At 48.4% G+C, this 26,226-nt stretch overlaps 1 protein-coding gene across 1 annotated transcript in view; it reads left to right on the plus strand.

Annotated features, from left to right (window-relative positions):
* Window positions 1–17,813: 17,813 nt before the first annotated feature.
* Window positions 17,814–26,226, plus strand: part of DOC2A (double C2 domain alpha) — a 142,385-nt gene continuing 133,972 nt past the window's right edge. Inside the window, exons 1-2 of the mRNA XM_068243785.1 lie at window positions 17,814–18,163; window positions 23,133–23,390. Of these exons, the coding sequence (XP_068099886.1) occupies window positions 23,141–23,390 (250 nt within the window). The 5' untranslated portion in view covers window positions 17,814–18,163; window positions 23,133–23,140. The remainder of the gene's footprint in view (window positions 18,164–23,132; window positions 23,391–26,226) is intronic.

The following is a 26,226-nucleotide window of genomic DNA, read 5'->3' on the forward strand; positions in this document are numbered from 1 at the left end:
GGCTACCATATTCCATTCTCTAATAAACAATGCAAGCCGTCTGACTTCAGTGCTGATGCTTTGCCTCTAATACTCGGTGCATACACACACACCCAATTTTGTTTGGCCAATGATTGGCCTATTTTATTATGTCCATGTAGTGTAAGGGCCAACAAATTTGAAATACTATGAGCAGACTGTGTAGGTAAGCTCTCATTCTACACGGAGGTGATAGAATTGGGCAGCCAAAATTGGATGTGTGTACACACCCAATGCATGAGTATTCAAACACTGCAAAGCCTGGTACACACTTTAAATTTTTATTGGCCAATCACTGACAAATTTTACCACCTCCATGTAGTATGAGGGTTTACCCACACAATCTGCTCATAGTATTCAATATCTGTTGACCCTCATACTACAAGAGGTGGTAAAATTGGTCAGTGATTGCCCAACCATATTTGAAAGTGTGTACTAGGCTTAACCACTTAACGACCATGGTCAGCCGATCAGCGGACCTAGGTGTTAAGTGGTTTTACATGGAAGCGGCCTTTCCATGTCAGTTCACGGAGGGTGTCTCCGTGAACTGCCTGCGAGCCTCCGATCGTGGCTCGCAGGCAAAATGTAAACACGCGGGGAAGAAATCCCCGCTGTTTACATCATATGGCGCTGCTGCGCAGCAGTGCCATAAAGGAGATTGGAGATCTCCGGCCTCTGATTGGCCGGGGATCGCCGCATTCTGATAGGCTGAAGCCTATTAAAGGCTCCGCCCATAGCCTGCGGGAGAGGGAGGGAAGGACGGGGAGGCTGGGAATCGCTGCGGAGGGGGGCTTTGAAGAGCCCCCGCAATGCACAAGTAGCCGGCGGCGATCAGACCCCCCCCGCCCCCAGCAGGACATCCCCCTAGTGGGGAAAAAAGGGGGGAAATCTGATCGCCCTGGCTGATTCCTGATCTGTGCTGGGGGCTGGAGAGCCCACGCAGCACAGATCTGCGCCAAATCCCCTGGTCCTTAAGTGGTTTACACTGTAAAGGTGCCCATACATCTAGCGATTTTGCAGTACGATTGACCATTCGGTTCAATCATTTTATCAAATTGAGAAGGAATCAAGTGTGTTCCAGAAATCCCAATCAATGAAAAGTGGCTGATTTCATGCCCAATCAGCCAGCTTGGTAGATCGAGCAGGATGCAAAATATCGGTCAATCGCACAGGAATCAGCTACTGTTCATGTCATTCGATCGATTTTTGCATTTAGAGCATGGAGATATAACATTGGTCAGATCGAATGTGAAGGTGAATCGCATAGGATATAATTTGTAGTGTGTGGGTCACTAGTCGATGGACTTTCCATCAACCACACTGAAGTTGATTCCTTAATAAAGTCAATCGCTTTGTCGATTGAATCAGAATCACTAGATATATGGCTACCTTAGCTTTGCTATGTTCTTTGCAAAATACAATCCGTTATTACCCTCTTTGGGAGCCCTGTCCCTCTGTCCTCCTCATTTGTCCCTCTTTCAGGACTTTGTCCCTCTTTCTATATAAATATATGTATTTCTCTACTAAAAATGTATTTGATTGACTCTAAACTTTATTCCCATCCTTTAAATTGATATATTACTAATTTTAAAATGTTAATATGAAGGAAAATGAACCAGGATAGAAAGGACCAGTGTGGTTTGAATTATAAAACAACACATTTTTCTTATGAAATCTTTATGGTATGCATGACTAGGGGTGTAACGGGGCGTGATCAGGGGTGTGATGGGGGCGTGGCTCAGGTGTCCCTCTTTCTTATCTCAAAAAATTGGGCGGTATGATAATGTAATCTCTCCTACAGTCTATACTGCCCCCTGCAGGCTGGAGGATAGCCAGGACTGATCGCCACCTCCTCCATTTCACTCTGCCAGAGCAGCTAGGAAGGGATACAAAGTGAACCCGATGTGAGAGCGATATGGAGGTTGCCATAATTATTTCCTTTTAAACAATGCCAGTTGCCTGGCAGCCCTGCTGATCTATTTGGCTGCAGTAGTGTCTGAATAACACCAGAAACAAGCATGCAGCTAATCTTGTCAGATCTGACAATGTTAGAAACACCTGATCTGCTGCATGCTTGTTCAGGGGCTATGGCTAAAAGTATTAGAGGCAGAGGATCAACAGAATAGCCAGGCAACCGGAATTGCTTAAAGGGGCACTATGGCAAAAAAATTGTAAAATTTAAAATATGTGCAAACATACACAAATAAGTACGTTTTTTCCAGAACAAAATGAGCCATATAATGCTGTCACTTACAGTAGGCAGTAGAAATCTGACAGAAGCGACAGGTTTTGGACTAGCCCATCTCTTCATAGGGGATTCTCAGCAAAGCCTTTATTCTTTATACAGATATTCCCCAAAAAGGACTTAAACAATGATGCTGGCCAGCTTCCCTGCTTGCTGCACAGTTTTTTGGCAGTTAGACAGAGCAACTACCATTCACTAAGTGCTTTTGAAAATAAACAAATCCCTGAGAATCCCCTATAAAGAGATGGGCTAGTCCAAAACCTGTCGCTTCTGTCAGATTTCTACTACCTATTGTAAGTGACAGCAACTTAGGAGAAAAGTAATTTATAGCTTCATTTTACTCTGGAAACAACGTACTTCTCATTTGTATATGTTTGCACATATTTACAAATTTTTGCCATATTGCCCCTTTAAAAGGAAATCGATATAGCAGCCTCCATAGCCCTCTCACCTCAGGTTCACTTTAAAGGACCACCATCGCGAAAAAAGTAGGAAGTTAAAATCTGACAGAACCGACAGGTTTTGGGCCAGTCCATCTCCTCATGGCAGATTCTCTGGGTTTTCTTTGTTTTCAACAGCATTTCCTGAACGGCAGTTGCAAAGTCTAACTTACAAAATAGTGTGCAAGTGATTAGGGAGGCTGGCTGGTATCTTACTATTTTGGCATTTAAACTGAGTGTTATTCAGGAAATTCTCCTTTAAGCCTGCTCCACACTTAATTATGATTGGCCAATCACCGACCAATCTTACCACCCCAATGTAGTATGAAGGTCAACAGATATTGAATACTATGAGCAGATTGTGTAGGTAAGACCTTTATGCTGGGGATACATGGTATGTTTGTGTACCGTGTATTGACCAGCTGATCCTGCCAGCTGATAATATTCAGCTGGCCCGATCAAGCCGCTCGACTCCCGCCCGCTAGATTCCCGCCTGCGGACAATGGCAGGGAATCGAGCGCTGATAAGGAGCGCCGGCTGGGACGAGCGGTAATCAATCCGCGCACATGCGCGGACGAGCGGGGATGCGGCTGGGGTCGATCCGGCAGCTAATCGAGCCGCCGGTCGACCCGTGTATTGCAGGCATTAGGCTTCTACTATATGGAGGTGGTAAAATTGGTCAGTGATTGGCCAACCATAATTGAAAGTGTGTACCCGGCTTTAGAAAGCCAGTGTCGGTGGATTATATTAGGCTGGATGAGTGAATTATGTAGGAAACCCCCTCCTACAGGTAAAGTAAGAAAGCCGGCTCTGTCCTTGTTAGACAGAGTTACAAGCTCCATAGCAGACGTCACTCCCGCTCTACATACAAGCTGAAGAGGATTACTGCATGTAATTCAGCCACATAAGAGTCTGTATGACTGAGCCTGACTGTGTCATACTGTCACATAATCCTCCCTCCCAGTAGCTTAGCAATAGGGGCTACAGAGGTTGCAGCCGCAGCAGGGCCCTTGGACCAGAGGGGTCCTCCCTAAACCACAGTATTAGCTCAAAGCTCCTTAACTACACCACTGCTCCCTCCCTACCCATCTCCCATGCTTATTTCTCTGTCCTTTCCTTCCTGCACTCCCTACCTCCCCCCCCCCCCCCTGTCCTTTCCTTCCTGCACTCCCTTTCCTCCCTGTCCTTTCCTTCCTGCAGCTCCTTCCCTCCCTCCCTGTCCTTTCCTTCCTGCAGCTCCTTCCCTCCCTCCCTGTCCTTTCCTTCCTGCACCCCCCAGCTCCCTCTTTGTCCTTCCTGCACCTTCTCCCTCCCTGTCCTTTCCTTCCTGCACCTCCCAGCTCCCTCTTTGTCCTTCCTGCACCTTCTCCCTCCCTGTTCTTTCCTTCCTGCACTCCCTTTCCTCCCTGTCCTTTCCTCCCTCCCTGTCCTTTCCTTCCTGCACCCCCCAGCTCCCTCTTTGTCCTTCCTGCACCTCCTTTCTTCCCTGTCCTTTCCTCCCTCCCTGTCCTTTCCTTCCTGCACCTCCTTCCTTCCTCCCACCCTGTCCTTTCCTTCCTGCACTCCCTTTCCTCCCTGTCCTTTCCTCCCTCCCTGTCCTTTCCTTCCTGCACCCCCCAGCTCCCTCTTTGTCCTTCCTGCACCTCCTTTCTTCCTCCCGGTCCTTTCCTTCCTGAACCTGCTCCCTCCCTACTCTGCCTTGCTTCCTCTCTCTCTCTCTCTGTACTCCTCCCTCTCTGCATTCCTTTCTCTCTCCCTTTCTCTTTTCTTTCCTTCCTCTCTCTCTCCGCCTTCCCCGGCCTCCTTCTTCCTTTCTCTTGCTTTCTATCTCTGCCTTCCTCCCCCACCCCTTCTCTTCCTCTCTCTCCCTTCATTTCCCTTTCTCTCTCTTCCTTCCTCCCTCTCTCTCTCTCTCTCTCTTCCTTTCTCTCTCTTCCTTCCTTCCTCTCTCTCTCTCTTCCTTTCTCTCTCTTCCTTCCTTCCTTCCTCTCTCTCTCTCTCTCTCCGCCTTCCTTTCCCTTTCTCTCTCTTCCTTCCTTCCTCTCTCTCTCTCTCTCTCTCTCTCTCTCTCTCTCTCTCTCTCTCTCTCTCTTCCTTTCTCTCTCTTTCTTCCTTCCTCTCTCTCTCTCTCTCTCTCTCTCCGCCTTCCTTTCCCTTTCTCTCTCTTCCTTCCTTCCTCTCTCTCTCTCTCCGCCTTCCTTTCTCTCTCTTCCTTCCTTCCTCTCTCTCTCTCTTCCTTTTTCTCTCTTCCTTCCTTCCTCTCTCTCTCTCTTCCTTTCTCTCTCTTCCTTCCTTCCTCTCTCTCTCTCTTCCTTTCTCTCTCTTCCTTCCTTCCTCTCTCTCTCTCTTCCTTTCTCTCTCTTCCTTCCTTCCTCTCTCTCTCTCTCTCTCTCTTTCTCTCTCTTCCTTCCTTCCTCTCTCTCTCTTCCTTTCTCTCTCTTCCTTCCTTCCTCTCTCTCTCCGCCTTTCTTTCTCTTTCTCTCTCTTCCTTCCTTCCTCTCTCTCTCTCTCTCTCTCTCTTCCTTTCTCTCTCTTCCTTTCTCTCTCTTCCTTCCTTCCTCTCTCTCTCTCTCTCTCTCTCTGCCTTCCTTCCTTCCTTCCCCCTTTCATCTCTCTCTTTCTTCCTCCCTCTCTGCTTTCCTTCCTCCCTCCAGTCTTCCCTCCTCCCCCTCTCTCTCTTCCTTTTCTTCTGCCTTCCTTCCTCTCTGCTTTCCTTCCTCTCTCTCTCTCTCTCTCTCTCTCTCTCTCTCTTCCTTCCTCCCTCCAGTCCTCCTTCCTTCCCTCCATCCTCCTCTCCCTCAGCACGCAGTGCTGCAGAGCTGTAGTGTGATGCTCAGGCTGTGTGTAGCGTGAAATGGTGTGGGGGTGGGGTGCGGGGACGGGTTAGACTGTGAGCCCTAATACTGAATACAGGCAGGCTGTATCCTGAGCTCTATACATGGCTTCCCTGACATACAGCAGCCTGCTGGGGATACAAGCGTTTATCTCTCTAGTCATGCTGCCCTACTGCTGGGGGCGGGGGATATATTGCACTGTGCCTGCACAATACATTGCCACAAATCCATCCATATGTGGCTGCATCAATAGTGATAGTTTCAGGCAATAGCCTCCTCCACTGTCCTGCACACTGGTCATCACTGAACAGCATGTGCTTTCTACCATGTGCGAGTGCAAAGCAATAAGCCTAAAAAATCCACTCCCGCCTGTTTGGAGTGTTGTCCAGTGCAGAAGGCAGTGAATGCCGGCACAGACATCCATTTATCAGCCAAATCAAGATCACTAATTTCCCTTGAGAAAAGTCTAATGTCTGCACAGCATTAAAGTCAATGGGAACCTGAATGCTAAAGAAAAAAAAACAGATACTCACCAAAGGAGAAGGGGAGATTAGGTCCTAATGAACCTTCCCTCTCCTCTGCCGGTCTCCTCGTCGCGGCAGCAGCTCCTCCGTTTAATACCCCCTCCGCGGAGGACTTCAGAAGTCTTTGGGAGCCGAGTTCTTCCGAAGACAGGTGGCTGCATACTGCGCATGCGCGAGTGTGTGAGAGAGGGTGCCCACGCGTGTGCAGTCTGGAGCGTCCCGTCTTCGGGAGCACTCGGGCTCCCGAAGACTTCTGAAGTCTTCCTCTCGGTGGCAGAGATAGCAGTACTTGACCAAATGGGTCGAATGCTGCTACGGGGTAGCGAGCACTGGATCGGGGACCGGCAAAGGAGAGGGAAGGCTGATTGGGACCCAAAGCCTTCCCTCTCCTTAGCTAAGTATCTGGCTTTTGTTTTTTTTATAGGGTTCCCATTGACTCTAAAAAGAAACGTGTGAGGTTAAAGCGGATTGGAGATGAAAAACTAACTATGAAAAGTAACTGGTCTATATAGCTTATCTAAAGTTTAGATAGCTTCCACAGCAAATCTAGTTGCAAACAGCTTCAACAGTTTATGATTATTTATTCCTGTGATACGAGAGCGGCCATGTTCTGTTTGTCACATTACACACAGGCAAGCTGATAGCATCTCCAGCCCTCAGCCTGTGAAAACTTCACTCCCCTCTCCTCCTCCCCTCTACCTCTGAAATCTCTGGCTAGTAACTCCTCCTCCTGTCCAGACTGAGCTCCCATAAGCCCTTGCTACTAAGGCTCAGAGTGCCAAGGCTTGTTTAGTTTATAGGGAATTAGAGTATTAAAACAAAAAATAAGTATTTGGCTTGAGGAATGTCCTATAAAATATATGTAAGGAGCACAATTATGCAATGAGTAAAAGTTTATCTCACTCCACTGAGGCCTGATCCTGAGGCCCCTTTCACACTGGGACGTTTTCATTGTGGTGCGTTAGAGCGCTTTTACACTTAATCAGTTGCTCTCAGTTATAACTGAAAGAAAACTGATTGTCCAAGTAATGCCCATGTTTTCCTATGGTACAGTTCACACTTAACGCATTTTAACTGAAATCTTTTTCACAATGCACTGTTATGGAGAAGGCAAAAAAAACGTGTACCAACTAATTAAGTGTAAACGGGGCCTCAGTGTAAATGGGCCTTAACCACTTTACCCCCAGCGGTACGAATTTCTCCGCCCCTTTTTTCCCTCCTAAAAAACCAGGGACGGAGAAATCCGTACCTTCCGCGCTACCGCCGCTGTCCGCGCTCCCGCCGCTCGTGCGCGCGCACCCGCCGCTCGTGCACGCCGCCGCCCGCTCGCCCGGAGATCAATGAACGGGAAAATCCATTCCCGTTCGTTGATCTAGCCCCCGCAATGATCTGCTGCTTCTTTCAGAAACAGCGAGATCATTGTGCGTCTCCCAGCCTCCTACTGCTTCCTGTAAGCGTCCTTCCGGACGCTTACAGGTCGCATGTAAACAAACACTCTGTGGCCATCTTGTGGCCAAATAGTAAACTACACCCTAAAAGCATTTTACATATACAAACATTACATTTACACAATAAATTAACTCATTACCTCCCACACTCCCCAATTTTTATTTTTTTTTGTAATTAAAAAAAAAAAAAAATACAATAAAAAAAAAAACATAAATAGTTACCTTAGGGACTGAACTTTTTAAATATTTATGTCAAGAGGGTATAACACTGTTACTTTATAAACTGCGGGCTTGTAATTAGGGATGGATGCAAAACTGAAAAAAATGCACCTTTATTTCCAAATAAAATATTGTCGCCAAACATTGTGATAGGGACATAATTTAAATGGTTTTATAACCGGGGCAAATGGGTTAATACATTTCATGGGTTTTAATTACAGTAGCATGCTTTATTTAAAAACTATAATGGCCGAAAACTGAAAAATAATATTTTTTTCCCACATTTTTTCCTATTTCTCCATTAAAACACATTTAGAATAAAATAATTCTTGGCATAATGTCCCACCTAAAGAAAGCCTAATTGGTGGCAAAAAAAACAAGATATAGTTCATTTCATTGGGATAAGTAATAATAAAGTTATAGACAAATGAATGGAAGGAGCGCTGAAAGGTGAAAATCGCTCTGGTGGTCAGGGGGTAAAACCCCTCAGTGGTGAAGTGGTTAAAGTGGATCCGAGATGAACTTTTACTCATTGCATAATTGTGTTCCTTACCTATTGTTTATAGGGCATTCCTCAAGCCAAATACTTTTTTGTTTTGGTTTTAATACTCTAATTCCCTATAAACTAAAAAAGCTCCACCCACAGTTTTTCAGAGAGCCTTGGCAGTAGCAAGGGCTCATGGGAGCTCAGTCTGAGCAGGAGGAGGTAGTACTAGTCAGAGATTTCAGAGGCAGAGGGGAGGAGGAGGGGGGATTAGGTTTTTTTCACAATCTGAGTGCTGATGTGCAGATAAGCCTGCCTCTGTGTAATGTTTACAAACAACATGGCTGCTGTCATTGTATCACAGGAAGAAATAATCATATTCTATTTAAGCTGTTTGCAGATAGATTTGCTGTGTAAACTAACTAAACTTTAGATAAGATATATAGACAAGTTACTTGTTATAGTTAGTTTTTCATCTGGGATCCACTTTAACCCTTTTTTTACCACAGGGTGATGCTAGGGCAATGAAAACCCTATGGGGTGTTGCATACTTACCGCGGTCTGATGTGATGCGCCGGAAGTATCAGATTTACTGCGATGACAACAGCACATTACCAGCGCTATTACCGATTATTCATTTATATATGAATTTGTCTTCATTGAGGTAAGCCACCTACTGTATATTCCTGCGTATAAGACTAATTTTTAACCCTTGAAAATCTTCTAAAAAATTGGGGGTCGTCTTATACGCCGGGTGTCATTGATGCCGGTGATACGCCTTATCCTTATACCGCCTCTCAGATCTCCCTGCTGAGGGAGCGCAATCTATTCTTCCATACCGCTCTGATAAACAGGTAGACAAGGAGAACTGACCAGTCTACTTAAGGAGAGTTGACCAATGCAACAAGTCAATTGACTATTAGAGTTGGGCCGAACCTCCGATTTTAGGTTCGCGAACCGGGTTCGCGAACTTTCGCGGAACGTTCGGTTCGCGTTAAAGTTCGCGAACCGCAATAGACTTCAATGGGGATGCGAACTTTGAAAAAAAAAAATAATTATGCTGGCCACAAAAGTGATGGAAAAGATGTTTCAAGGGGTCTAACACCTGGAGGGGGGCATGGCGGAGTGGGATACACGCCAAAAGTCCCCGGGAAAAATCTGGATTTGACGCAAAGCAGCGTTTTAAGGGCAGAAATCACATTGAATGCTAAATGACAGGCCTAAAGTGCTTTAAAACATCTTGCATGTGTATACATCAATCAGGTAGTGTAATTAAGGTACTGCTTCACACTGACACACCAAACTCACCGTGTAACGCACCGCAAACAGCTGTTTGTACTAGTGACGGCCGTGCTGGACTGGTGCGCACCATGGCGAGAGTGCAGGTTTTGGTGGCTTTACAGCCCATATGGTCGGCCTGGCTGATGTAGCTGAATGACAGAACAGTGACTGTCCAGCTGATCAAATTTGGTCTGACCACAATGAAGCAACGACCTTATTATCTTTTGTGTGCCCCCCGAGACACTCATCTAGGCGCCGGTCATTGCTTCATTGTGATACGCAAGCCCCTTCACCACGGCAAGGTAATGATCACGAAGGGGAATGGGCGCATGTACATGCCTTTTCTTTTGTTGTTGCAGCTGCCCTCAGTGCAGCCAGAAAAATTAGGCAGTCATGTACACACACCATAAAAATTATTACAGCGGCCGCTGCTAGCAGCGGCCTAAAAAATTCAGCAATCCGCCTGGAGTCCCGGACCCTGTTGGTGGTGGCGGAGAAGGTAGTGAAGCGGCCTGCAGGCAGACATGCTGTGTGGAGGGACTGGGAGCGACTTAGTCTTTTTGGGGCAGGCCAGGCAGCCAGTCACACGGCGTGCAGGCAGAGATGCTGTGTGTGCGGGGACTGACTTAGTGTTGGGGCGGGCAGCAGCCCTCCGGGATCCATGCCTCATTCATTTTGATAAAGGTGAGGTACTTAACACTTTTGTGACTTAGGCGACTTCTCTTCTCTGTGACAATGCCTCCAGCTGCGCTGAAGGTCCTTTCTGAGAGGACGCTTGCGGCAGGGCAGGAGAGAAGTTGGATGGCAAATTGGGACAGCTCTGGCCACAGGTCAAGCCTGCGCACCCAGTAGTTCAAGGGTTCCTCATCGCTGTTCACAGCAGTGTCTACATCCACACTTAAGGCCAGGTAGTCGGCTACCTGCCGGTCGAGGCGTTGGTGGAGGGTGGATCCGGAAGGGCTACGGCGAGGCGTTGGACTAAAGAACGTCCGCATGTCCGACATCACCATGAGATCGCTGGAGCGTCCTGTCTTTGACTGCGTGGACACGGGAGGAGGATTAGTGGCAGTGGTACCTTGCTGGCGTTGTGCTGTCACATCACCCTTAAAGGCATTGTAAAGCATAGTTGACAGCTGGTTCTGCATGTGCTGCATCCTTTCCACCTTCCGGTGAGTTGGTAACAGGTCCGCCACTTTGTGCCTGTACCGAGGGTCTAGTAGTGTGGCCACCCAGTACAGCTCATTCCCCTTGAGGTTTTTTATACGGGGGTCCCTCAACAGGCAGGACAGCATAAAAGACGACATCTGCACAAAGTCGGATCCAGTACCCTCCATCTCCTCTTGCTCTTCCTCAGTGACGTCAGGTAAGTCAACCTCCTCCCCCCAGCCGCGAACAATACCACGGGAAGGTTGAGCAGCACAAGCCCCCTGCGACGCCTGCTGCGGTTGTTCTCCTGCCGCTGTCCCCTCCTCCTCCTCCTCCCCCAAAGAAACACCTTGCTCATCATCCTCTGAGTCTGACTCGTCTTCTGCACACGACCTCTCTTCTTCCTCCTCCTCCCCCCTCTGTGCTGCCGTAGGTGTTGAGGAAACAGCTGGGTCTGATGAAAATTGGTCCCATGCCTGTTCCTGCCGTAACGGTTCCTGGTCACGCTCATTCGCAGCTTCATCCGCCACTCTACGCACAGCACGCTCCAAGAAGTACGCGTAGGGAATTAAGTCGCTGATGGTGCCCTCACTGCGGCTCACCAGGTTGGTCACCTCCTCAAACGGCCGCATGAGCCTGCATGCATTTTTCATCAGTGTCCAGTTGTCGGGCCAGAACATCCCCATCTTCCCAGACTGTTTTGTTCTACTCCAGTTGTAGAGGTACTGGGTGACGGCTTTCTTCTGTTCTAGCAGGCGGGAGAACATGAGCAGGGTCGAGTTCCAGCGAGTGGGGCTATCGCAAATGAGGCGTCTCACCGGCATGTTGTTTTTACGCTGAATTTCTGCAAATCGTGCCATGGCTGTGTAAGAGCGCCTCAAATGCCCACAGAACTTCCTGGCCTGCTTCAGGACATCCGCTAAGCCAGGGTACTTTGCCACAAATCTTTGAACCACTAGATTCATGACATGTGCCATGCAGGGTATGTGTGTCAGCTTCCCCATATGCAAAGCGGCAAGCAGATTGCTGCCGTTGTCGCACACCACGTTGCCTATCTCCAGGTGGTGCGGGGTCAGCCACTCATCCACCTGTTTCTTAAGAGCAGCCAGGAGAGCTGCTCCAGTGTGACTCTCCGCTTTGAGACAAGCCATGTCTAAGATGGCGTGACACCGTCGTACCTGGCATGCAGCATAGGCCCTGCGGAGCTGGGGCTGTGTAGCTGGAGAGGAGAACTGCCACTCAGCCAAGGAGGAGGAGGACAGCGAAGAGCATGTAGCAGGAGGAGAGGAGGTGGCAGGAGGCCTGCCTGCAAGCCGTGGAGGTGTCACAATTTGGTCCGCCGCTTTCTGCTTGCCATCGTTCACCACCAGGTTCACCCAATGGGCTGTGTAGGTAATGTAGCGGCCCTGCCCGTGCTTGGCAGACCAGCCATCCGTGGTCAGGTGTACCCTTGACCCAACGCTCTTCGCAAGAGATGACACCACTTGCCTCTCAACTTCACGGTGCAGTTGGGGTATGGCCTTTCTCGAAAAATAAGTGCGGCCTGGCATCTTCCACTGCGGTGTTCCGATGGCCACAAATTTACGGAAGGCCTCAGAGTCCACCAGCCGGTATGGTAACAGCTGGCGAGCTAACAGTTCCGCCACGCCAGCTGTCAGACGCCGGGCAAGGGGGTGACTGGCCAAAAGTGGCTTCTTCCGCTCAAACATTTCCTTCACGGACACCTGACTGCTGCTGTGGGCAGAGGAGCAGGAAGCGCTCAAGGGCAGAGGCGGAGTGGAGGAGGGTGCCTGTGAAGGTGCAAGGGAGAAAGCGGCAGAAGCAGATGATGCACCTGAAGGAGGAAGAGGAGAAGGAGGGTGACTTTTCTTTTGTGTGCTGCTGCTGCTTTTGCTCAGGTGGCCATCCCATTGCTGTTTGTGCCTTTTCTCCAGGTGCCTTCGTAAGGCACTTGTCCCTACGTGAGTGTTGGCCTTTCCACGGCTCAATTTTTGTTGGCAGAGCGAACAGATGGCTTTGGTCCGATCTGAGGCACACACATTAAAAATTTTCCACACCGCTGAGCCACCCTGGGATGTGGGCACTATGGGGACCTCAGCAGCTGATGCTGAAGGGCAAGTTGGCTGGCTGTACATAGGTGGCGATACATGGTGCCGGACTCTGCCACCAGCTGTTTCTGACGAAGAGCTGCCCCAGCTTCTTTCAGCAACTTCTCTCCTCCTACTACTCTCTGACTCCCCCTCTGAACTGTCCCCCTCTTCATCTCCTCTATTGGGAACATACAGAGGATCCCTATTACCGTCATCATCGTAGTCATCCTGCCCAGCTTCGCTTGCCTCAGACAAATCCAAACTTGCACCATCAGTAGGTCCTTCATCCTCCTGACACGTTACATCCATAGTGTTGCCGCGTAACTCAGACATATTAGCTGGTGAAAATTCATCTGGCTGTAACAACAATGGCTGTGCATCAGTGATTTCAACACTAAATAATTCTTGCGAAGTGTCAAATGCAGCGGAAGTGGTGCTAGTAGTAGCGCTGGTGGCTGAGCAAGATGAGGTGTTCTGTGTCGCTAAATACTCAACCACGTCCTGACAATCTTGGGAGGTGATGGGACGTGCCTTCTTCCGAGCACTGTACTGTGGGCCAGGTCCACACGAAATTACATTTACACGACCTCGCGCAGACCTGCCGGGTGGCCTTCCTCTGCCTCTGCCACTACCTCTTCCTCTTCCTCTACCTGTTTTGTCCATATTGGGTATGCACGGAGTGGTATATCACACTGCGTGCACTCACGTAGGTAGGTGGGTTCACTTAACTGCACAGGTATGCGCACTGATGCGGTGGGTTCACTGAACAGTACAGGTATACAGTGGCAGGTTCACTGAACACAACAGGTATGCAGTGGCGGGTTCACTGAACAGGTATACAGTGGCGGGTCCACTGAACAGAACAGGTATACAGTGGCGGGTTCACAGAACAGGTATGCAGTGGCAGGATCACTGAACACAATAGGTATGCAGTGGCGTGTTCACTAAACAGGTATACAGTGGCGGGTCCACTGAACAGAACAGGTATACAGTGGCGGGTCCACTGAACAGAACAGGTATACAGTGGCAGGTCCACTGAACAGAACAGGTATACAGTGGCGGGTCCACTGAACAGAACAGGTATACAGTGGCGGGTTCACAGAACAGGTATGCAGTGGCAGGATCACTGAACACAATAGGTATGCAGTGGCGTGTTCACTAAACAGGTATACAGTGGCGGGTCCACTGAACAGAACAGGTATACAGTGGCGGGTTCACAGAACAGGTATACAGTGGCGGGTCCACTGAACAGAACAGGTATACAGTGGCGGGTCCACTGAACAGAACAGGTATACAGTGGCGGGTCCACTGAACAGAACAGGTATACAGTGGCGGGTTCACAGAACAGGTATGCAGTGGCAGGATCACTGAACACAATAGGTATGCAGTGGCGTGTTCACTAAACAGGTATACAGTGGCGGGTCCACTGAACAGAACAGGTATACAGTGGCGGGTCCACTGAACAGGTATACAGTGGCGGGTCCACTGAACAGAACAGGTATACAGTGGCGGGTCCACTGAACAGAACAGGTATACAGTGGCGGGTTCACAGAACAGGTATGCAGTGGCAGGATCACTGAACACAATAGGTATGCAGTGGCGTGTTCACTAAACAGGTATACAGTGGCGGGTCCACTGAACAGAACAGGTATACAGTGGCGGGTTCACAGAACAGGTATACAGTGGCGGGTCCACTGAACAGAACAGGTATACAGTGGCGGGTCCACTGAACAGAACAGGTATACAGTGGCAGGTCCACTGAACAGAACAGGTATACAGTGGCGGGTCCACTGAACAGAACAGGTATACAGTGGCGGGTTCACAGAACAGGTATGCAGTGGCAGGATCACTGAACACAATAGGTATGCAGTGGTGTGTTCACTAAACAGGTATACAGTGGCGGGTCCACTGAACAGAACAGGTATACAGTGGCGGGTCCACTGAACAGGTATACAGTGGCGGGTCCACTGAACAGAACAGGTATACAGTGGCGGGTCCACTGAACAGAACAGGTATACAGTGGCGGGTTCACAGAACAGGTATGCAGTGGCAGGATCACTGAACACAATAGGTATGCAGTGGCGTTTTCACTAAACAGGTATACAGTGGCGGGTCCACTGAACAGAACAGGTATACAGTGGCGGGTCCACTGAACAGAACAGGTATACAGTGGCGGGTCCACTGAACAGAACAGGTATACAGTGGCGGGTCCACTGAACAGAACAGGTATACAGTGGCGGGTTCACAGAACAGGTATGCAGTGGCAGGATCACTGAACACAATAGGTATGCAGTGGCGTGTTCACTAAACAGGTATACAGTGGCGGGTCCACTGAACAGAACAGGTATACAGTGGCGGGTTCACAGAACAGGTATGCAGTGGCAGGTTCACTGAACACAACAGGTATGCAGTGGCGGGTTCACTGAACAGGTATACAGTGGCGGGTCCACTGAACAGAACAGGTATACAGTGGCGGGTCCACTGAACAGAACAGGTATACAGTGGCGGGTCCACTGAACAGAACAGGTATACAGTGGCGGGTTCACAGAACAGGTATACAGTGGCGGGTCCACTGAACAGAACAGGTATACAGTGGCGGGTTCACAGAACAGGTATGCAGTGGCAGGATCACTGAACAGGTATGCAGTGGCAGGATCACTGAACAGGTATGGAGTGGCAGGATCACAGTACAGGTATGCAGTGGGCTGAGGGCTCACTGAACAGAACAGGTATGCAGTGGCAGGATCACTGAACAGGTATGCAGTGGCAGGATCACTGAACAGGTATGCAGTGGCAGGATCACTGAACAGGTATGCAGTGGGCTGAGGGCTCACTGAACAGAACAGGTATGCAGCCAGGAAGAAGTTAAGCCTAACTAATCTTTCCCTATATGAGAGACTGCAGCAGCTCGCCCTACTCTCACTAATGCAGGCACACGAGTGGCCGTAATGGCCGCCGCTGCCTGCCTTATATAAGGGGGGGTGGGGCTCCAGGGGCTAGTGTAGCCTAATTGGCTACACTGGGCCTGCTGACTGTGATGTAGAGGGTCAAAGTTGACCCTCAGTGCATTATGGGGCGAACCGAACTTCTTCCGCAAAAGGTTCGCGTGCGGTACCCGCACGCGAACCACCTACGTTCGCGCGAACCACGTTCGCCGGCGAACCGTTCGGCCCAACTCTATTGACTATATACTGTTATATACTGGGTAACACATACAGTACAGCACCAGTATCTGTTCATACATAGCACCAGTACATGATTATTTTTTTTTTTTTATTCGGTGTGCGTTGGAAGGGGGGTAGTCTTATACGGCGAGTATATCCCAAACTCTATATTTTAGCTGTACAAGTTGGGGGGTCGTCTTATACGCCGGAATATACGGTATTTGATAGATTTTAATTCATTTTATTATCCTTTTGGCGCCTTTTCATCCTATTTGTGCACTTAATAACCCCCCTCTCTCAGGGTAGGGGATACCCCTGGACCCCGCCTACGGGTCCCTAGTACCCTTTTTTCCTTGAAAGGTGCGATCATTTCCGGCTGACCAGGACTCCCGAGTGGAGTCGGGTTTATTGATCTCTACCTGCCTTGAGTGATCTATTTGAAATGTATTAAAAATCGATTTAAATGCATTATTGCACCATTAGATCCAGTACAACTCCGTGAGTTATTGAAATCTGTGCCTAGTGTGTGGCACACATTAGACTGTGGTGACATCTTTACTGCTGGCAGGCGAACTCTGTGGAATGTTTGTTTACTGGGAGTTCTAAAGCCGGTAGAAAATATACCTGGTCTCCCAGAATGCTGGGGGGGGGGGATAGAATGGATTCTGCGTAGTAAAAAGCTAAGCCTATAGTTTTACGCTGAAGCCAGGGTATTTAACGTAAAAGTGGGTATCCTGCATAATTGACTGCATTCTACAGTATGTCACTACAGGGCCTCTTTAATCCTCCCTGGTGTTCAAATTTCCTCAGGATTTCGGTGCAAAAAGCGTTCCAATTAATTTTCATAACCCTTTTTTTTCCTGTAACTTGCCAATATGTGTCAAGCAAGGGTCTAGTATACAGTGCAGGAGAGTACTGAGGTGTATGCAGGTCGATACAGTTCACAGCATATTTTGTATGGATGTGTATAACCGTCAATACTGTTAGGGAGGTTAAATGCAATCTTTTCTTTCGATCTGAATGATCTTATGGAAAATAGGATTGTTCGCTAATTGCATCATTAATGGGCACGTTTTCTATTGAAAAGGCAACTAACACACTTTTTCAGAACTGCTCTTGATAGGTCAATGGCTGCTAGCATAACTTCATTATTAAAGTGTACCTGAGGCGACATGTGACATGATGAGATAAACAGGTGTATACAGTACAAAACATATTAATAACCACACCGCTTTACATGATTTATTTTGCTGTCTGAAAGAGTTAATTTTTTGGCATGGAAGTGACAGCTTCTGTCTTGTCAGTACCTTGTTGGGAATATAGTAATCATCAGTGATAAGCTATTTACAGCCATACACGTTTTCCTGGCAGAATACACCTTCTGAGGGCAGGGGAGAGATAGAAAAAGGTCAATAGTTCATGCATTTTAACTCAGGGACACTTAATAGGCTGCCAGTGAGCAGAGGCAACATCCTATGCCAGTGAGCAGAGGCAACAACATTCATTCTACTTTGTAAATGTTAAAGTATAAAATAAAATCATGGGATATCTAAAGAAAAGTCATTTTTAGGAGTAGGAGGATAAATATAGCTCATCAGTTTATTTTCACCTCGGGCTCACTTTAAGCCATCACTGTTTTTTTTCCTAGGAGGGGTTGATTGAATTTGAGGCATATACAGTATATGTATAATTTATGGGCCTCAGATGGCTAGATGACTGGGACCGTGGAGTATGTATGGTCGCTGGATATTCAGGACGACACCACATTTGCCTTCTTGAATTTGCAGTTGCGGCGTATTGTCCGTTGGTTTAATGTATTGATTTATTCAGACGTAACATTGCGAAGGGATGAAATGAGATTAGGCGGCTGCGGAGCCCCCCGCTGACGCTATGAGCATCCAGTCAGATAGATGTGTCTGCTCGGAGCTGCTGTTTGGCACAGAAGCACCGCCACGCATCAAGTGGTTAAGGCACCCAGCGGTTGGCTTTGGCTTGGAGTTATCTTGTGACTGTTTACGTTCACCTCTCTGTCTCCCTCTCTCTACACTCTTTCTCTATTTCTCTGTCTATTCGTTTGCTCTTTCTTTGTCTCCTCCTCTCTTCTCCTCTCCCTCCCTCCTTTTTCCTGCTGTGAGACACAGCAGTAAGGGGGAGAGAGAGTCAGCATCCTAGGCAATCCAGGCTTCCTACACCATCATTATCTGTGCTCCTCTCTCTGCCTCCTTCCTACAAGGAGCCCTGCCGCATTCTTCGGAGAACCAAGGTGACAGGTAAGTTCCTCAGGCTGGGCACCAGGGTTAATGAGGGAAGATGAGCCTTGACAGGCTCTTTCTGGCCAGCTGGACTCTTGCCAGGGCATATTCCACAGGTTTCAAGCTGGTGTGAAGGAATCATGCTGGGGTTAAGGTGACCACTGATGTGGACAAGCGAGGGTCAACTGGCCATTGGATGCAGGCTGAGCGAGAGGCTAAGGGACAGTGCTGGACAGTTGCTCTGCAAGTTCTGGTGGAGGCGCCCTGTAAGGAGAACAGGTTGCTGCAGCTATGCAGCAATGACAGTGATGAAGTTTCTGGTGAGACACTCTGCAGTGGAAGAGGTCCATGTGTTGGATTCCTGTGGAGGTAACACATGGAGGCCATCATAGCTCGATGGACGAAAGATTGCAGAGGAACAGCTCTTCCAGTGGAGGAACCCTAGCTTTACCATACTGCTAGGTGGCTGGATCCCTGCTGCATTTCCTGTCTCTGCTGGGTTCGCTGCTAGATCTCTTTTAGATCCTCTGTTGGATCCTGTACCCCCACCCACTGGATCTATTGGAATCCTACCACCACCTTGACTTGACTTGCTTCATTCACTGATATTCTACTACCAGTTGCACTTCACCTGCAGAATCCACTGCAGCACTGCCATTAACTGCATGTTACTTACGGTATCAACAGGAATCTGTTATTTCCACTGGAATCCTACTGACAGTAACGGTTTACCTACTAGAGTCATAGGACCCCTGTTACTTATTTCACTGGACCTACTGGAATCCTTCAACCTAATGCACTTTATCTACTGAATCCAACAGAATCTTTTTTGGATACAATGTCCTACTTACTAGATCTACTGTTTCCCTGCTGCCTACTATCTGTGGGATCCACTGGAAAACAAAAAAACTCTACTGTATTATGTTTGGTAGATCCAAACCTCATGGTCCTTTAAAATCTACCTACTGGATCTACTAGAACGATGCTACTATAAACTGTCTGCTGGATCTACTGGGATCTCACTGTCAAATTTGCAGTCAATGGTATCCAGTCTGAATTTAAGGCCGGTTTTAAAGGACAACTGAAGTGCGAAGAATATGGCTGCCATATTTAATTTCCTTTTAAATAATACCAGTTGCCTGGCAGCCCTGCTGATCTATTTGACTGCAGTTAATCTTATCAGATCTGACAATAATGTCAGAATCACCTGATCTGCTGCATGCTAGTTCAGGGTCTATGGCTAAACGTATTAAAGGCAGAGGATCAGCAGGACAGCCAGGGAACTGGTATTGATTAAAAGGAAATCAATATGGCAGTCTCCATATAACTCTCACCTTGGGTTCACTTTAAGGCCGGTTTTAAACTATCCGATGCTCCTGCCACATCCCCCCCGGAACGCAAAAAACTACAATCATGTAACCCTGCGGCAGAGTGCGTCATCATATGCATAGCTCCACCCCTTGTCCAGTGACAAACTTCCTGCTGGGCAGGAAGTACATGACTGGGTCTGTTTTCGTTCCATGCATGCGCACTGCACTGCGCTCCGTCGTTTACACTCCTTGCGTTGCCCATAGACTTCCATTACCCCAAGCACCGTGCGTTCAGCGCTGTACTCAAGGTAACACGCTGCAGGCTGTGCGTCGGGATTGTGGTGAGATAAAAACTTCAGCGCTACGGGGTGTGACGCGGTAACTGTGCTAGGCCCCATTGCCTTGCATTGCTGTTGCGTCAACGCACACTTGCAATGCAATCATAAAAGGGGCCTAAAGAATCCCTATCGAGAACAATTGTACAATTTAATCAACCTGTACACATAAGATTTGTCCCAGAGTAAAATGCACTATAAATTGCATTTCTCCTCCATCGCTGTCACTTACAGTAGGTTGTAAAAATCTGACAGGGTTTGGACTAGTCAATTTCCTTTCGGGGGATTCTCAGTATTTACCTTAGGTCCCGTTTCCATTGAGTCCAAATTATAGACACAAATGAGTGTGAAATCCTCACAGCCCTATTTAAGTCATTGGGTGGTTTCCAATCATGCACTCATGTCCAGGAAAATGACGATGCCTGCAGCGTTTTTCCGGATAATGTGCACGTTCCTACATAGAGGAGCCCTAGTGCCGCTCCCCCACCACGCCACCATCCCTACTGCTTGCTGCACCTAAATGACCACTATAGCGGAAAAAGTTACATAGTTACATAGTTATTTGAGTTGAAAAAAGACATACGTCCATCGAGTTCAACCAGGGAACTCTGACAGAACTGACAGGTTTTGGACTAGTCTATCTCCTCATGGGGTATTCTCAGTTGCTAAGTCTAACTGCTGAAATAGTAAGATACCAGGCAGCCCAGCTAGCACACTATTTTAGCAGTTGTATTGAGCAACTGCCATTCAGGGTAGGAACACACTAGGCAGAATCGCACATGCGTTTTCCACTATGTGCTACGGAAAATGCATAGGCGATTCTGCCCAGTGTGTTCCTACCCTCAAGAAATGCTTTGGAAAACAAAGAAAACCCTGAGAATCCCCCATGAGGAGATGGATTGGTTCAAAACCTGTCAGATTTTAACTAGATGCCCCACCCCGCGCCACGCGGCATAAACTTCACCAAAAGTCAAGCAAATTGTTGCCCTGATGCAGGGGAATAACTACAAATCATGGCCCTGCCAGAAAAACTTTGATGCCCCTTCCAAATGATCACCCCCTTTCCCTTGCCTCCCCTTGGTGCCCTTTACATTCTTGGGGCCCATCTCACAAGGGTCATACAACAAGATCACCCATCATGATCTTCACACCCATAACAAGTGTAGCCACCAAAACACCTCTCTGAAGTATAGCCCCCTGTATCGGAAGAAGTGAAGTAGTACTTGGGGCCGGCCCCTTACAGCTCTGCCCCCCCCCCCCCCCTACGGTCATCTTCTCCCCATCAACACCTTGTACAAAAATTTATTCCCCCTCCCCCAATAAAACTTTTCATCAAAACCCTTTCACCAATCAAGCAGACGTTTTTGGGAAGCTGGGAATCAAAATGGCCAAATCTGCCCAAACGAGTCCTGAGCATACAGATGTCCTCTCGTACTCTCACCTCAAAAGCCTCCTCCTCTCTATCCCCGGATCCCCCTGCTGTTCTCTATCTGGTAGATCTCTCTCCTGTTGTCTATCCCCGGATCCCCCTGCTGTTCTCTATCTGGTAGATCTCTCTCCTCCTGTCTATCCCCGGATCCCCCTGCTGTTCTCTATCTGGTAGATCTCTCTCCTCCTGTCTATCCCCAGATCCCCCTGCTGTTCTCTATCTGGTAGATCTCTCTCCTCCTGTCTATCCCCGGATCCCCCTGCTGTTCTCTATCTGGTAGATCTCTCTCCTCCTCTCTATCCCCGGATCCCCCTGCTGTTCTCTGGTAGATCTCTCTCCTGTTGTCTATCCCCGGATCCCCCTGCTGTTCTCTATCTGGTAGATCTCTCTCTTCCTCTCTATCCCCGGATCCCCCTGCTGTTCTCTGGTAGATCTCTCTCCTGTTGTCTATCCCCGGATCCCCCTGCTGTTCTCTATCTGGTAGATCTCTCTCCTCCTGTCTATCCCCGGATCCCCCTGCTATTCTCTATCTGGTAGATCTCTCTCCTCCTGTCTATCCCCGGATCCCCCTGCTGTTCTCTATCTGGTAGATCTCTCTCCTGTTGTCTATCCCCGGATCCCCCTGCTGTTCTCTATCTGGTAGATCTCTCTCCTCCTCTCTATCCCCCGGATCCCCCTGCTGTTCTCTATCTGGTAGATCTCTCTCCTCCTGTCTATCCCCGAATCCCCCTGCTGTTCTCTATCTGGTAGATCTCTCTCCTCCTGTCTATCCCTGGATCCCCCTGCTGTTCTCTATCTGGTAGATCTCTCTTCTCCTGTCTATCCCCGGATCCCCCTGCTGTTCTCTATCTGGTAGATCTCTCTCCTCCTCTCTATCCCCGAATCCCCCTGCTGTTCTCTATCTGGTAGATCTCTCTCTCCTCCTCTCTATCCCCGGATCCCCCTGCTGTTCTCTATCTGGTAGATCTCTCTCCTGTTGTCTATCCCCGGATCCCCCTGCTGTTCTCTATCTGGTAGATCTCTCTCTTCCTCTCTATCCCCAGATCCCCCTGCTGTTCTCTATCTGGTAGATCTCTCTCTCCTCCTCTCTATCCCCGGATCCCCCTGCTGTTCTCTATCTGGTAGATCTCTCTCCTCCTGTCTATCCCCGAATCCCCCTGCTGTTCTCTATCTGGTAGATCTCTCTCCTCCTGTCTATCCCCGGATCCCCCTGCTGTTCTCTATCTGGTAGATCTCTCTCTCCTCCTCTCTATCCCCGGATCCCCCTGCTGTTCTCTATCTGGTAGATCTCTCTCCTCCTGTCTATCCCCGGATCCCCCTGCTGTTCTCTATCTGGTAGATCTCTCTCCTCCTCTCTATCCCCGGATCCCCCTGCTGTTCTCTATCTGGTAGATCTCTCTCCTCCTGTCTATCCCCGGATCCCCCTGCTGTTCTCTATCTGGTAGATCTCTCTCCTCCTGTCTATCCCCGGATCCCCCTGCTGTTCTCTATCTGGTAGATCTCTCTCCCTGCACTCTGTCCTCCAGAGCCCACCATTCATTCTCCACTGTTCACTGCTAGCACGACGGTCCTCTCCCTCTACTGGAGGCCCTGTTGCTTCTTCAGTGTTTTTAGAAACCTCCGCTATTGCTGTGGTATAATCATTATTACATACTGTTCTCAGTGGTGGCAACAGCTTCACATTTTTTGGGGGGGCACAATGGCTGGCGGTTGGGCCCATTTGGGTGATCAAAACTGATGTCTGTATGGGGTTTTTTTCCTAACTCAGGTGATAAAATTAAGGCTAACACAGTGATTCCCAGGGGGAGCCAGTAGCCCAGCATGCCCCAGTCTAGCGCCACCACTGACTGTTCTAATCTTCTCCTCTGACTGGGCTCTCTGTCATCTGACAACCCCTCTGTTCCTCTCCGCAGGCCCCCCGATGACAGTACGGCGAGGTGACAAGGTGCCCATCAATATCCAGGAGCACATGGCAATTAATGTGTGCCCGGGACCTATCCGGCCCATCCAGCAGATCTCTGACTATTTCCCGAGGTACTCGCCATGGCCGGAGGGCACCCCATCTCCCACCGGGCAACCACCCAACCTCTCTCCCCTGGACATCCGTCCGCAGGTGCCGGACCAAACTGATGACTCTGCAGAACTGGACAACTATGACTCCGACGATGACAGTGAGTATTCCTCCTTCTTGGCTTGTGAACTGCTTATTTTTTGGTGTCATTTGCAGACAATGTGTCCCCCCTTCCCCCAGCTGCACACCGCCATGGCTGTCAGGAGCTGTCTAAGTGTAGCCATGATGCTAGCTCTTCCTCCTCACTTGTTAAATTGCAGTTTGCTTTCCTCTACGTAGACAGCTGAGGGACCTTCTGTAAAAATTCATGTTGGAGTGTTATTATTTTTTATTATTATTTTTTATCTATGTAGCGCGAATGTCTTCCGTAGCGCTGTTCATAGTACAAAACAGACAACAGTGAGGAGTATAGCTACATAACGTAGTATGCCGATCATTTTTCAGCAAAACAATTTATTTACATACTACGGTAAAATACAACGCGTTTTGTGGGCATGACCCGCTTCCTCAGGCTATAAGATGGAGCATATACAGAAACAGGTCTGGTACTATGCCAAGCGCCTCTGTACTTATAGCTACATAAGCAGTTCAATGCTCAGTACAATCAGAACAACCAGCAACACAAGGATAAAGTATATATAAACTGTTTCCCCTAAATTAAGACATCCCCGAAAGTAAGCCCTGGCTACAGTTAGAGGAAAAAGTATGCCAACTTGTGCTCCATGCTGCTGTGTACCTGAGTTTCAGCCTATGGGGACGAAGTACAGCAACTTATGTTTCTACTGGAGCAGATGGTCTCGCGGGTGGGACCATGGCTCTGCCATTGGGCCAATCACTGCACTTACTGCTACTCAGTGAGTGCAGTGATTGGCCCAATAAGGTAGCCATGCTCCCGCCTGTGAGACCATCAGCTCCAGCAGAAACACAAGTTGCTGTACTTCTTCTCCATAGAAGCTTGGGGACACAGTGGCATGGAGCTGGGGGAAAGAAGAGGATGCAGGGGGACATTGGAGGAAACAGGGGGCAGCGCAGCATTCAGCAAGTAAGATGAGGGTGCAGGAGGCGTCGGAAGACACAGAGGAGGACAAGGGGGCACAGGAGGAAACGGGGACAGAGGGGGACACTAAATGTACAAGAGCCAAAAGAGATGGATCCAGCAGAGAAAGTGGAGTAGGCAGGAGCACAGGAACTTGTGAGTTCATGGAAATATAAGACATCCCCTGAAAATAAGCCCTAGCATAATCTTATGGAGCAAAGATTAATATAAGACACTTACTTTTGAGGAAATATGGTAGTTCCTGTGTGCTGTAAACATCAGCATTCCTCCTGTTACATGGCTCTGTGTGGGAGGGGCTGGCACTCCAGATTGGCTCATCATCACCATGGGGGGAGGGACAGACTCAACTCTGATAAAACTGATGCTGCTGGCATAGTAGTCTGTGGTAAAGGAAGAGGCTGTTGAAGGAGCTCCTGATCATATACTATAAAGGTAATTGATTTTTTATATCAGCTGGGGCCAGTGAAGGGATCCCTTCCAGAATATACAATATAAGCTGTCATTGTGTGTTAATAATACTGCAGTTTTTGCTGATCGACCTTAACAGAATCATGTGCCGTATGTAACCTGCCATTCAATTTAGTAGAGAAAACTGTTATAGGCTGGGAACACACTTAGCAGAAACGCTAACGTTGTGGAAAACACAGTGTTTATGCGTATAATGTTACTCAATGGGCCGCATAAAAAAACAATATAAAAACCGTACATGCGTTTTGTATGCGTTTTATAATATGCGTTTTTAAAAACGTTGGTTTTGTTGCATGTTTTTCAAAAACGCACATAATGCGCTTTGTGTGCGTTTTTAAATGCAATTTTATTTTTAACTATGTTTTCTGATGTATTTCCGCTTCCTGTTTTTTTTCCTAGTGATTTGCATAAAACGCAATAAAAAAAAGCATGCAAAACACATACAAAACATATATGCGTTTTGCATATGCCAACCGCAAACGTGTTAAAGCCAATGGGTACTGGTAAAAAAAACAAAAAGTCAGATACTCACCTAAGGAGAGGGAAGGCTCGGTCCTAATGAGCCTTCCCTCTCCCCTCCCGGTGCCCTCGGTGCTGCGCTGGCTCCCCCGTTCGTGTCCGCCACCGCAGGGACTTCAGAGGTCTTCGGGAGCACTCGGGCTTCCGAAGATGGGCCACTCCATACTACGTACGCGCGAGTGCGTATAGAGGGCGCTCGCGCATGCGTAGTATGGAGCGGCCGCGTCATCCGGAGCCCGAGTGCTCCCGAAGACCTCCGAAAGCTCCCGAAGGCATGCGGAAGTGGCAGTATTTGACCGAACTGGTCGAATACTGCCACGGGGGATCCTGCGCGGGACCGGGCACCGGGAGAGGAGAGGGAAGGCTCATTAGGACCGAGCCTTCCCTCTTCTTAGGTGAGTATCTGAGTTTTTCTTTTTTTTACTGGTAAACATTCACTTTAAAACGCAGGCAAAATGCAAGAAAAGCGCATGTGCAAGAAAAAACGCAAATGCATAAAAAAACACACTAAAAAACGCAGAAACGCACATGACAGAAAACGCGACCTTTCATGCACTGACAAGTGTGCATCCAGCCTTAGGGAACAGTTAACATCTCAGCTTACCTCTATATAAATAATATAGATAGAGATAAATTAGTTTAGATGCATGGTGCAGGGCTCCCGTTGTGGGTAAGTGCCTGTTGGTATGCTGTCAGTGAGGACTGATAGGTAATATGTGTTATGCATGAACTGGGAATATCACATAGACCAATCAGGGAAGAGACTGCAGTACACTGCTGCTATGCCTACCAACCACTGTCAGTATGTGTCGTCATAGTGAGGACAGATGCAGAATATGATTACTGACAGTACTATGCATGGTGCAGGGACAGCACAAGGACCTGATGGGAC

This window comes from Hyperolius riggenbachi, chromosome 7, assembly GCF_040937935.1.
Source record: "Hyperolius riggenbachi isolate aHypRig1 chromosome 7, aHypRig1.pri, whole genome shotgun sequence".
Taxonomy (NCBI): domain Eukaryota; kingdom Metazoa; phylum Chordata; class Amphibia; order Anura; family Hyperoliidae; genus Hyperolius; species Hyperolius riggenbachi.